General features: G+C 58.3%; 1 protein-coding gene across 1 annotated transcript; it reads left to right on the top strand.

The window, feature by feature from the left end:
- The first annotated feature begins 745 nt into the window (after positions 1-745).
- Positions 746-11,006, top strand: MSRB1 (methionine sulfoxide reductase B1). The gene is made up of 4 exons (XM_075899830.2): positions 746-904; positions 4,517-4,659; positions 4,796-4,910; positions 8,181-11,006. Exons 1-4 carry the CDS (start codon positions 850-852, stop codon positions 8,207-8,209), a joined length of 342 nt encoding a protein of 113 aa, XP_075755945.2. The 5' UTR covers positions 746-849; the 3' UTR covers positions 8,210-11,006.
- The last annotated feature ends 1,576 nt before the right edge of the window (positions 11,007-12,582 follow it).

The raw sequence follows: 12,582 nt of genomic DNA, 5'->3' as shown, positions 1-12,582 counted from the left end.
GCCACCCACCAGCAGGCCTGAGACTGGAGTGAGGCCCCTGCAGCTGCCTCAGCCAGCCCTTTAGAAAAGCAGAGTCCCCAGAGGGCAGCCTGCTCCCACCCGGGTGCACAGAAAAGCCCCGCCCGGCGCGCAGCGGGGAGCGATGGTCAATTCCGTTTCATTTTAATTCAAGGTGCCTGGACTTTGGGAAGGACCCAGGGAGACACGTTGGGCTCCTGCGGCCCCCTGCCCTAGACGCCTAGGTCAATAGCAACAGCGCGGTGACCCGGCCCCCTCTCGTAGGGGCTGCGCTGGAACTCCAGGGAGTTCAGCCTGCTCTTTGGGGGAAGCGCTGCCCCCCTGCCCCATCAGCGGGGGGGGGGGGGGCAGCTCAAAAGATGCCCCGTGGCTGCAGTGAGACCTGGCAGTGCCCGGCTCCCAGACCAGGGGCAGCCCCGGATTCTCCCGCAGGCTGGGGGCTGCCACCCCGCGCCCCTCGCATTGCCCAGGGGAGACCGAAGCGTCCCGGGCAAAGGGACCCCCCCCCCCCCCGCAGGCTTGTGCGGCGGGAAACACTCGGGGGGCGCCCAGCGCCGGGGGCGGCTCCACGCGCAGAGGGCAGGACAGAGCCGCTCCGGGAGTCACTCCGGATCCGCAGCCCCGAAGGGAGACACGCGGGGGGGGGGGGGGGGGGAGCGGCGGTAGAAGAAGGAAGCGAACGCGGCCCCGCCCCCCGCCGCACCCCCTAACCCGGCCGGGGGGAGCCGAGCGGGGCGGGGCGGGGCGGGGCTCTCTGCAGGCGCGGCCCGGCGGCGCCCCCTGGCGGCTCCCTGGGAGCCGGCGGGGAGCAGGCAGCGGCCGGGCGCAGCCATGTCCTACTGCGCCTTCCTCGGCGGGGAGCCGCTCCGGAGCCACTTCCAGCCGGGTAGGGGCTGCCCGCCGGGCTCCCCGTGCGTAGGGGCGGCCAGGGGCCATGGGGGGCCGGGCTCCCCTATCTATGGGGCGGCCAGGGGCTATAGGGGACCCCAGTCCATAGGGGGGGCCATGGGGGACCGGGCTCCCCTATCTATGGGGCGGCCAGGGGCTATAGGGGACCCCAGTCCATAGGGGGGGCCATGGGGGGCCGGGCTCCCCTATCTATGGGGCGGCCAGGGGCTATAGGGGACCTCAGGCCATAGAGGGGGCCATGGGGGGCCGGGCTCCCCTATCTATGGGGCGGCCAGGGGCTATAGGGGACCCCAGTCCATAGGGGCGGCCAGGGGCTATAGGGGCCGGGCTCCCCTATCTATGGGGCGGCCAGGGGCTATAGGGGCCGGGCTCCCCTATCTATGGGGCGGCCAGGGGCTATAGGGGCCAGGCTCTCTTATCTATGGAGCGGCCAGGGGCCATAGGGGCCGGGCTCCCCTATCTATGGGGCGGCCAGGGGCTATAGGGGACCCCAGTCCATAGGGGCAGCCAGGGGCTATAGGGGCCAGGCTCCCCTATCTAAGGGGCGGCAAGGGGCCATGGGGGACTGGGCTCCCCCATCTATGGGGGCCAGGGGCTATAGGGGACCTCAGTCCATAGGGGCAGCCAGGGGCCATAGGAGCCGGGCTCCCCTATCTATGGGGCGGCCAGGGGCTATAGGGGACCCCAGTCCATAGGAGCAGCCAGGGGCCATAGGGGACCCCAGTCCATAGGAGCAGCCAGGGGCTATAGGGGCCAGGCTCCCTTATCTATGGGGCTGCCAGGGGCTATAGGGGACCCCCATCCATAGGGGTGGCCAGCTGCTCTCAACCTCCATATGTCCATGTTAACCCCCCTTCTCCCCCGTAGCACCGCCCGGTACAACTGGCCCTGGCCTGCTTTGCAGAATTGGCTGGCGCCATTTGTGCAGCTACCCTGGGCTCTGACTGTCCCTTGGGAACCCCGGTCCATAGGGGCTGGGCTCTCTCATCCACAGGGTGGCCATTGGCCAGGGTCTGGGTTCCCGGGGCTTGGAGGCAGCAGGACTCCCTTTGCCAGCCCCGCTCCTGATCACGCCAGGGCTGTGATCCGCCCTGCCTGGGGGCTGGATGTGAGCTCCCCTGCCCCCCCGGGGGCTTCACAGAGCCCCCCAAGGGCTCCCCGTCTCCTGCCTGCGCCCGTCACTCCGGACTGGATTCTGCCCGGGTGCCAGCCTGTCCCCACGTCACAGGAGTCCCTAGCAGAGCCCCCGGGTCCCCAGTAGGTGCATGGCAGGGGCAGGGATCTCCCAGCCTGACGGGACCCACGAGCGGGGCCCACTCTTGTTAGCTGAGACTGGGTTGGTGAGAGGTGGGTGTGGACCAGGGCTTAGCGCAGGCCCCTGTCCTGAGCCGTGTGTGTGTGTGTGTGTGTGTGTGTGTGTGAGAGAGAGAGAGAGAGAGAGAGGCCCTGTGTGTGTGTGTGTGTGTGAGAGAGAGAGAGAGAGAGAGAGAGAGGCCCTGTGTGTGTGTGTGAGAGAGAGAGAGAGAGAGAGAGAGATAGGCCCTGTGTGTGTGTGTGAGAGAGAGAGAGAGAGAGATAGGCCCTGTGTGTGTGTGAGAGAGAGAGAGAGAGAGAGATAGGCCCTGTGTGTGTGTGTGAGAGAGAGAGAGAGAGAGAGATAGGCCCTGTGTGTGTGTGTGAGAGAGAGAGAGAGAGAGAGATAGGCCCTGTGTGTGTGTGAGAGAGAGAGAGAGAGAGAGAGAGAGAGGCCCTGTGTGTGTGTGAGAGAGAGAGAGAGAGAGAGAGAGAGATAGGCCCTGTGTGTGTGTGTGAGAGAGAGAGAGAGAGAGAGATAGGCCCTGTGTGTGTGTGTGAGAGAGAGAGAGAGAGAGAGATAGGCCCTGTGTGTGTGTGTGAGAGAGAGAGAGAGAGAGAGAGAGAGAGAGGCCCTGTGTGTGTGTGTGAGAGAGAGAGAGAGAGAGAGAGAGAGATAGGCCCTGTGTGTGTGTGAGAGAGAGAGAGAGAGAGAGAGATAGGCCCTGTGTGTGTGTGAGAGAGAGAGAGAGAGAGAGAGAGATAGGCCCTGTGTGTGTGTGTGAGAGAGAGAGAGAGAGAGAGATAGGCCCTGTGTGTGTGTGAGAGAGAGAGAGAGAGAGAGATAGGCCCTGTGTGTGTGTGTGAGAGAGAGAGAGAGAGAGAGAGATAGGCCCTGTGTGTGTGTGTGTGAGAGAGAGAGAGAGAGAGAGAGAGATAGGCCCTGTGTGTGTGTGTGTGAGAGAGAGAGAGAGAGATAGGCCCTGTGTGTGTGTGAGAGAGAGAGAGAGAGAGAGAGATAGGCCCTGTGTGTGTGTGTGAGAGAGAGAGAGAGAGAGAGAGATAGGCCCTGTGTGTGTGTGTGAGAGAGAGAGAGAGAGAGAGATAGGCCCTGTGTGTGTGTGAGAGAGAGAGAGAGAGAGAGATAGGCCCTGTGTGTGTGTGAGAGAGAGAGAGAGAGAGATAGGCCCTGTGTGTGTGTGTGAGAGAGAGAGAGAGAGAGAGAGAGATAGGCCCTGTGTGTGTGTGTGAGAGAGAGAGAGAGAGAGAGAGATAGGCCCTGTGTGTGTGTGTGAGAGAGAGAGAGAGAGAGAGGCCCTGTGTGTGTGTGTGTGTGTGAGAGAGAGAGAGAGAGAGAGAGATAGGCCCTGTGTGTGTGTGAGAGAGAGAGAGAGAGAGAGAGAGAGATAGGCCCTGTGTGTGTGTGAGAGAGAGAGAGAGAGAGAGATAGGCCCTGTGTGTGTGTGAGAGAGAGAGAGAGAGAGAGATAGGCCCTGTGTGTGTGTGTGAGAGAGAGAGAGAGAGAGAGAGATAGGCCCTGTGTGTGTGTGTGTGTGTGAGAGAGAGAGAGAGAGAGAGAGAGATAGGCCCTGTGTGTGTGTGTGAGAGAGAGAGAGAGAGAGAGATAGGCCCTGTGTGTGTGTGAGAGAGAGAGAGAGAGAGAGATAGGCCCTGTGTGTGTGTGAGAGAGAGAGAGAGAGAGATAGGCCCTGTGTGTGTGTGTGAGAGAGAGAGAGAGAGAGATAGGCCCTGTGTGTGTGTGTGAGAGAGAGAGAGAGAGAGAGAGAGAGATAGGCCCTGTGTGTGTGTGTGAGAGAGAGAGAGAGAGAGAGATAGGCCCTGTGTGTGTGTGTGTGAGAGAGAGAGAGAGAGATAGGCCCTGTGTGTGTGTGTGTGTGTGAGAGAGAGAGAGAGAGAGATAGGCCCTGTGTGTGTGTGAGAGAGAGAGAGAGAGAGAGAGAGAGATAGGCCCTGTGTGTGTGTGAGAGAGAGAGAGAGAGAGAGAGAGAGAGAGACCCTGTATTGCTTGTAGCTAACTGGGATTCACTGTAGTTTGTGTGGAAGGGGAATGCAATTTTGCAGCAGGGTCTGAAGTTTCATCCCTGCCATGAAATCCGTAGTAATGTCATGACCCGGGGGAGGTGACGGTCGTTTGGCTAAGTGGTGGAGGTGGCCTGGTGGGCTGTATTGTAAACCACCCTTGGAGGGGATCTTCTGTGACCTTGAGCCCCGCAGCAGGGTCTGAGCTTAACAGCCCCCCGGAGTTAACCCCTCGTTTCCCGGTCCCTCTCCCCAGGCATCTACGTCTGTTCCAAATGCGGGTACGAGCTGTTCTCCAGCGGAGCGAAATACCAGCACTCATCTCCGTGGCCGGCGTTCACGGAAACCCTGCACGCCGACAGCGTGGCCAAGTACGAAGAGCGGCCGGGCACCCTGAAGGTACTGACGAAAACCTCGAGAATAAAGTGGCCACGTCGCCGCTTTTCCCCGACTGGGCTCTGTTCCAAGAGTGGCAGCAGAAAGGGAGCCCCGGCTTGGCCCCGATTCATGCGCTTTCCTGCCTTGCGTCTTCTAGGTGTCCTGCGGCAGGTGCGGCAACGGGCTGGGCCATGAGTTCCTCAATGACGGGCCGAAGAGGGGGCAGTCCCGCTTCTGAATATTCAGCAGCTCTCTGAAGTTCATCGCGAAAGGTGCAGGCTGCGCGCTCGCGGTCCCTCTGGCCGGGATCCGCCCGGTTTGCTTTAGGGCTGTACAGGCAGTCCCCGGGTTACGTACAAGATAGGGACTGTAGGTTTGTTCTTAAGTTGAATCTGTATGTAAGTCGGAACTGGCATCCAGATTCAGCAGCTGCTGAAACTGATCAGTTTCAACAGCGGCTGAATCTGGACGCCAGTTCCGACTTACATACAGATTCAACTTAAGAACCCCAGGCTTCCCCAAGTCAGCTGCTGCTGAAACTGATCAGCAGCTGATTCCAGGAAGCCCGGGGCAGAGCAGCTCTGCCTCGGGCTTCCTGTAGTCAGCGCTGGTCAGTTTCAGCAGCGGCTGACTTGGGGACGCCTGGGGCAGAGCAGCTCAGGTGCTGCTGGGTTGGTCCAGTAGCGCCAAGGAGCGGTGCTGCGGGACCAACCGGCAGCGCCCCACCTGCTCTACCACAGGCCCCGGGCTTTGCTCCACGTCTCCCTGGTCTGCGGGGGGGGGGGGGGGGGGGGGCACTAGCTGCGTTCCCCCCCCCCCCCCCCAGCAGACCAGGGAGACACGGAGCAAAGCTGCAGAGGACCCGGGCCGGACCGTGGCGCTTCCAGATCAGCGCCGCGGGTCCGGCCCCGGGTCCTCGGCAGCTTTGCTCAGCGTCTCCCTGGTCTGCAGACCAGGGAGACGCTGAGCAAAGCGGCGGAGGACCCGGGCCGGACCCGCGGCGCTTCCAGCTGATCTGGAAGCGCCGCAGGTCCGGCCCGGGTCCTCCGCCGCTTTGCTCCTCATCTCCCTGGTCTGCTGGCTCCCCCAGCAGACCAGGGAGACGGGGAGCAGCTTTTCTCGCCCCGGAGGAGGCAGGCGGCGGGACCAGGCGTCCTGCCGCTCCAGTCCTCCGGGGCGAGAAAATCCCCGTTCGTAACTGCAGATCCTACGTAAGTCGGATCCGCGTAACTCGGGGACTGCCTGTACCAGCGGAACTGTTTCAACGGTTAACCGACACGCCTGGGCTCATTGGTTGCCGTTCGCGGTTACGCACAGCCTCCTGGCCCTGCTCCCGGGGTGCCGGTTCTCTATCGGAGCCTGCAGTGCAGGGAGGCTGCCAGCTCCCCGGAAGCAGGGCTGGGAGCGGGGCCATGAGCCGGCTCCCCAGGAGCGGAGTGGCAGGCAGGAGCCGGCTGCGTGTAACCGCTGAACATTGTCAGCAGTTACCTACTTCGCCGCTTTTTAACATCCCGAGTTTGGGTAGCGACCCCAGCGGTTCCCAGGGTCTGAGCGAGGGCAGGTTTCATCAGAAAGGATCTGCCTAGCACCCGCGTTTGGTGTCTCCATCTCCAGTGGCCTAGGATCAAGGCCTCTCCTCCTGCCCGTTCCCAAATACAGCTGGGGCATTTTAGCACTGACCCAGGCCGGCCTTCTGCCTTCGTTGGTTCCCCTCCTTCACTTAGCGAGAGAGCCACTTTCCGGGATCGTGGCCGTGGCGAAGATCAGAGCAGGAAGTGCTCAGGCTGACTCGCTAGATGAATACTAGGACATGTCTTCCCCAACGCCTGTTCTGATTAGGTCCATGGGAGAAGGATCAGGCACCAGGGCCGTAAAGCAATGACGCTACAGCTGGGCTGGTCCGTCTGATCCCTGTCTCGATGGATTTGTGTTGATGAGCTGTGTTGTGCTTCATGCACCATAACGAGGTATTTTGCGCCCAGGGCAAAGTATTAATTATGCGCCCCCTTCTCCTTGGGGTAGCAGGCCTTGTGCTCTTTCCTTTTGCAGCGTATTATTTTTACTTACCGCGTCTTTGCGCCCCTGATGATGAGGTGCCTGGGGTGAGCGCCCCACTGCCTTGTCCTAGTTACGTGGACATGGAAATGTTTATGTTCCTGTTCAATTAGCGCGTGTCGTTTTTAGCAGGTCGCTGGCCATGGGGTCCGATAAACCTTGAAGCAACCCAGAGACCTAAACAAACCTTCCAGGCCTTTAGATTTTCAAAAGAATAAAACAATCAAAGCTCCTTTGAGGGTCCCTTCCAGCGAGGTTCCCGGTCCAGATCCCGGAGGGGTTTGGAGAAGCAGCCGAACGGTTTGGGATTCATCCGTGTAAAGGAAGGCCAGGGACGTGCCAGGGGAGATGTGGCTGGCAGAGTTAGCTAGTGCTTCTTGGCAGAAGATGGCAAGGCCATGTGATGTGGGGTTTAACCAGGCTGTAACTTTCTTGGCACGTTACATTCATGGGGGGACAGCCTGGCTTGGTCCCTCGCATCCCATTGATCCTGGGTTAATTCCTGTGGGGCCCCCATTGCAGGGGGAGCTGGCCATCCTAGGAGGAAAGTCTGTGGGCAGCTCCACTCCCCCGCTGGCATCCTTTCCCTTTGTAGGGGCTGAGTAGGAGGGGATCGTAACCCCCACCTAGCACTGCCATCAGGCGCATTGGACAGGCGGTCTCCTCACAGTTGTGCCCTGCTCCCGATTCACGCCCCTCATGGGGCTAGACATGGTGTCCGGTCTCATAAAGCGGTGCCCTCTAGAGGCCCTTAGATTTACCTTTTGGGATCTGGAGCCTAAATCCGCAAGTGCCTGTGCTGGGCACCAGCCAGCAGCTGACAACTAAACGACACCGAATTGGTGTCGGCCAGTCTGGCGGTGGGGGGAGAATTCCTCCCCAGCCCCCGCGTGGCAACTGCACAACCCGGGAAGACCTAGAGGAGGTGGTGGTGGGTTGGCTGCTGGAAACCAGCCCTCAGGAAGTGGCCCCATAGGGCTCCTCTCACGGCCCCAATTCCCGTGAGTCCTCCCACCGACCCCGGAAGTCCTGTGGAGATTGGAAATCTCACAGGCCCCATCCTGACCTTTTGCCCTTTCCCATCAAGGGCGCCACCAAAAGACACCCCTTCTCAGCCCGGGGCCTTCCTAGGCAGGTATCGCCTCCTGCTTCGTTGCCCCCTTGAGACGAGAGGTAGAGATGGCCCCATTTCACACATGGGGAAACTGAGGCCCAGAGGGCTGGAGCCTGCCACTGGGGGAGTTCTGGAGAGCAGAGATTAAAGTCCCGAGGGACTTGCCCACGTCACAGAGAGTGTCAGCGCAAAGCCAGAATTTAGAACCAAAAACTCAGGGCATCCAGTCTGGCCGTCGAGTCACCTGACCACGAATCTTGTGAAATATTAACCGCGTTGATCCACACTCCCTGGGAGAACTGAGCGGGGGTGAGGGGAGGCCAGCGGAGCGGTGTCGAAATGCTGACGCGTTGGTTTGGTTTCCTCCTCTCAGCCAAAGCGGAACAGGACCTGAAGAAATAAGCGGTCGGCTGGACTCTCTCGCTGCTTATAGTGGACTCCTACAAGCTACCCATTGTGTCCAGTGATAACGGTTTGGGATCAAGGGCCTGTGCACTCGGAGTGAGGAGCTGGTGACGCAAAGATCCCCCAGATTTCTGCAGGACACCCCCCTCAGAGATCTGCCCTGAGTCTGTGGGGGGGGGGTGCTGGGGTGTCAGCTGGGAACGTGCGGCTGGGGGAGCAGAAGGGAAATGCCATGCTGATCTCTGATTGCCCCGGGCGGGTTGTCTCTTCCTTATGAGGAATGTCCCACAGAACTTGTGGCAACTTCTGCCTTGCCCCATCTGGTTGCAGACTTGGGCCTCGTTAGGGCCCTACCCAATTCACAGTCCATTTCATGAGCCTAGGATTTAAAAAGTTGTAAATGTCGTGATTTCAGCTGCATAAACCTGAAATGCCCTGGCTCGAACGGGAGGAGGCCAAGACGATGGTGGGGACCCTTTCTTCTTGCTTCTGTGCTGCTGCTAGTGCCGGTGCTGCCTTCAGAGCTGGGTGGCTGGGAGCCGCGACGGCTGGCTAGGAGCCCAGCTCTGAAGGCAGAACTACTGCCAGCAGCTGCCCAGACGTCAGGGTGGCATGATACGGCATTGCCACCCTGACGTCTGTGCTGTTGCCTTCAGAGCTGGGTGCCTGGCCAGCAGCTGCCTCTCTCTGACCACTCCCCTCTGAGCGCAGTGCAGAAGTAAGCGTGGCTATGCCAGGACCCGCCCTGCAGCCCTCTTTTGGGTTGGGATCCCCAGGTTGAGAAACACTGGTCCTCCCCGGTGACATCTGTATAGTGCAGGGTAAAAGTACACAACAGACCACATTTCACAGGGGAAGATAGATGGCTTGTTCTTGTTTGCATGGCCATGAATCTGTTAGCTCCCTAAGCATCGGGAATGTAGGGAAGCAAATGCCGTAACCCCTCCGTCATCAGATCCTACCCCGGCTCTCCCAAAACATCTCCACCTCTGCCCAATACCAGCTACTGAATTCCTTCTCCCCTGTCCATTATAAGCATGCAAGATGGGTGAAATCCTGGCTCTGTGGATGTCAATAGGAGTTTTTGAAAGGAGCCATCATTTCACCCTTTATATCCAGACAGAAATACAGAGCTAATGGGTGGAGATTTCTGATCTCTTATGCCCATGCTAATCCAGAGTCACTCCATCAAAATCAGTAGGGGGTGACACTGGATTTAATTGAGATTCCAATCTGGCTCCATTCTCACATGCTCTCTTCTGGTCTGGGATCGTAGTATGAATTGCCCTAGGTAAACCCTTCCAGGAAGTTTAGGGTAAGGATGTTTGTATGACCCTACCAGAGAAGGCTCTGGGTATTGTATCTCTTTTGCACATGATAGAAATGATTTTAGAAGTTGATTTGGTTTTATTCTGCCTTTAGCCCAATTCTGATCTCGCCGGGCACTGGTTTTAATTACTGTGTATCTCTGCTGGCCTGAGCACGGTTATTCCTGATTTACGTCAAAGTCAGGGAGCTCAGAATCGGGCCTGTTCGGCAGCAACTTGCATAACTCAGGTTTTGGAAATGAAGAGTGTGAATTACCTCTCGAGACTAACGGGCTATTTCATTGATTTCTCCTTGAACCAGTCTCTCGTGATCACCCTCTTCACCGCACTGCCCACCTAGGGTTGCCAGGTGTCTGGTATTGACCCGGACAGTCCGGTATTTCCTCCTCCTATCTGGTAAAAAAAAAAATCAGAAAATACCGGACACCTAAAATGTCCGATATTTTCTGATTTTTTTTTTTCCCTGCCAGGAGGCCAAAATACCAGACACCTGGCAACCCTACAACACACTCAGCAACTGGGCCCAGCCCCCAGGCTCCTCTCAGACCCTGCCCCCCCATAACCCTCCTGAACCTCCCCTCCTCCCCACTTACCTGGTTCTACAGGGGAGCTCTTTTCCTGCACAGAGTAAGAAAACAAGATGGCCACTGGCAAAACAACAACACAAAGGCCTTAAAGGGGCCATGCTGGTTTTTTTGTATTTTTTTTCTCAACAACTTTCCCCCACTTTTATTCCCTCAACCGTGTTTTTTTTGGGGAGGAGGGGGTGTTCGGTATTTTTGGTTAAACCATCAGCCAACCCTATGCCCACCTCCGTTGCCATGGGCTGGAATGTGCAGATCTTCCTTCCAATGCTTGGCCCTCGGTGGCTCTTTGATCAGGGCCCCAGTGACCCAAGTACAAATGCGTTTGCTTTCTCCCCCTCGCGCCCCTTCTGCTGTCTCCTGGGGGGGCCCCATCCTGCTCTGCTCTGCGAGTGTGACCCTGGAGTAACTCCTGAAAGGCCGGTGGATTTATGCTACATGAAGGTTCTGATCCTGCTGTGTTTGAAGGCGTTGGTGGGGTAGGACACCACTGAGTCTAAGTGAGATCCAAGCCTGCTCCTCAGCTCTCAGGGCAATCTTGGACCTGCATCGGTGACAGCAGGGCTGCGGGAAGCCGCCCGTTGAACCACAACAGCCGTGTTCCGGAGGAGAGACGAGCAGTGCTCAGCATTATGCTGTTACCGCTCAGCGAGGTGCTGGGTCCGTCCCCAGAGTGCAAAGATCTCAGGCACGCGGTCGGCAGTATTACGGTTCATCTGCACTGTGGGGCACTTTACCAGGCTGCTGCTGGGGAAGGGGGAGGTGACAGGGCCACCATACAAAGAATGTGACATCCCAGCTTAGTGCTGGGTGTTTGCTGCTGCTTTTGTACCGGCCTCTAACTATCGACCTGCTAATAAACGGTTGATTCATTGCCCCGGAGTAAGAACTTTCTGATGCGTTGCTGATGTTGACCTCCTGTGGGAAATAAACCCGAGTTTTTCTCGTCTGTTTTCCCGGATCACCACTGTATGGAAGGGCAGGATTTGGAGGGAGCAAACAATTTTATGGTTTTTGTCTGAGTGCCGCCAGATGTGCTGGACAGATGTCTGAGAACCTGTCTTCCTCTCCATTTGTACAGAGCCTTGCTCCTGCTAGGAGCCACTGGTGTACAAACTGCTCATCAGAAACAAAAGTACCAGGACAAGGTTGCTTGTTGTGTGTTCTTGACTCTCAGGCCCTGCCTGTGTGCTTTGGTGCACCAGACTGGCCAGAAACCTGCACTTTGGACAATGCAGACAGCACCATTTATTGCCAAGGCAGGGTAGTCCAGGCTCCCCTACGAGAACGGAGACATTAAAATGAGACCCCAACTAGAAACGTGTTCAGTAGCAGCGGTGGTGAGTCACTCGTGGGGTTTGGATGGTGAGGGAGGCTCGGTTGGTTTGCAGTGGGTCTGACATGGGGGTAATCTCCAGCATTTGCCTTCGTTCGCTTCCATGCCTGGGGCTAGATGGCTTTTTTGGACCACGCTCGCCAGCGCGAAGAGTTAATCTGGAGTCGGCCGTGTGAGCCTCCTGTCTCTGCTAGGGTGAATCATAGACTCCCAGGGCCGGCAGAGACTTCAGGAGGCATCGAGTCCAGCCCCCTGCCCAAGGCAGGACCAGCCCCAACTCAATCATCCCAGCCGGGGCTTTGTCAAGCCGGGACTTAAACACCTCTAGGGATGGAGACTCCACTACTTCCCTAGGTAACCCATTCCAGTGCTTCACTACCCTCCTAGTGAAATAGTTTTTCCTAATCTCCAACCTAGACCTCCCCCACCGTAACTTGAGCCCATTGCTCCTTGTTCTGTCCCCACTGAGAACAGCCTCTCTCCAGCCTCTTAGGAACCCCCCTTCAGGGAGTTGCAGGCTGCTCTCAAATCCCCCCTCACTCTTCTCTTCTGCAGACTCAACAAGCCCAACTCCCTCAGCCTCTCCTCATTGTCATGTGCTCCAGCCCCCGAATCATTTTTGAAGTCTGCCTCTTGGCTCGGTAGGGAGCCAGACAAGCCTTCCAGTGCCCCCTGCCCTGGACGGGGTAGCAAACCCTCTGCCTCCGGCTATTGCTGGGTGTGCTCCGACGGTACGGGGATGAGCACACCCGTCCTGGCTCGGCTCCCCAGCCGCTAATTGGATTCTTGTATTAGGTGCAAGTTGCTCCTCAATTGATTAAACCTTTGATCTCCCCCTGATCTGCCCCCGTCAGCAGCCGGCCAGGTCATCGGCTTCCGGCCTACTTGTAACTCCAGGACCTAACCACCGCCGCGAGTGCAGGGCTCTGCCTGCGTCTTGCATTCGGCGCTTCTGCGGAAAAGCCTGCTTGGAAATGGCTGGGACGCCTCCTCCCTTCCTGCAGCCGCGCCCAGGACCCCCCGTGACCCTCTCAGAGGGGTTGCGGTGTTAGTCTGAGTCTGCAAAAGCAGCGAGGAGTCCCGAGCCACCTTAGGCCGTGCCTAAGCCAGGAAATTATTTCA

The sequence above is a fragment of the Pelodiscus sinensis genome, chromosome 15 (assembly GCF_052426305.1).
Source record: "Pelodiscus sinensis isolate ZL-2025 chromosome 15, ASM5242630v1, whole genome shotgun sequence".
NCBI classification, from domain to species: Eukaryota; Metazoa; Chordata; order Testudines; family Trionychidae; genus Pelodiscus; species Pelodiscus sinensis.
Note: the sequence above shows the minus strand (reverse complement) of the source record. Positions and strands in the feature narration are given on the sequence as shown.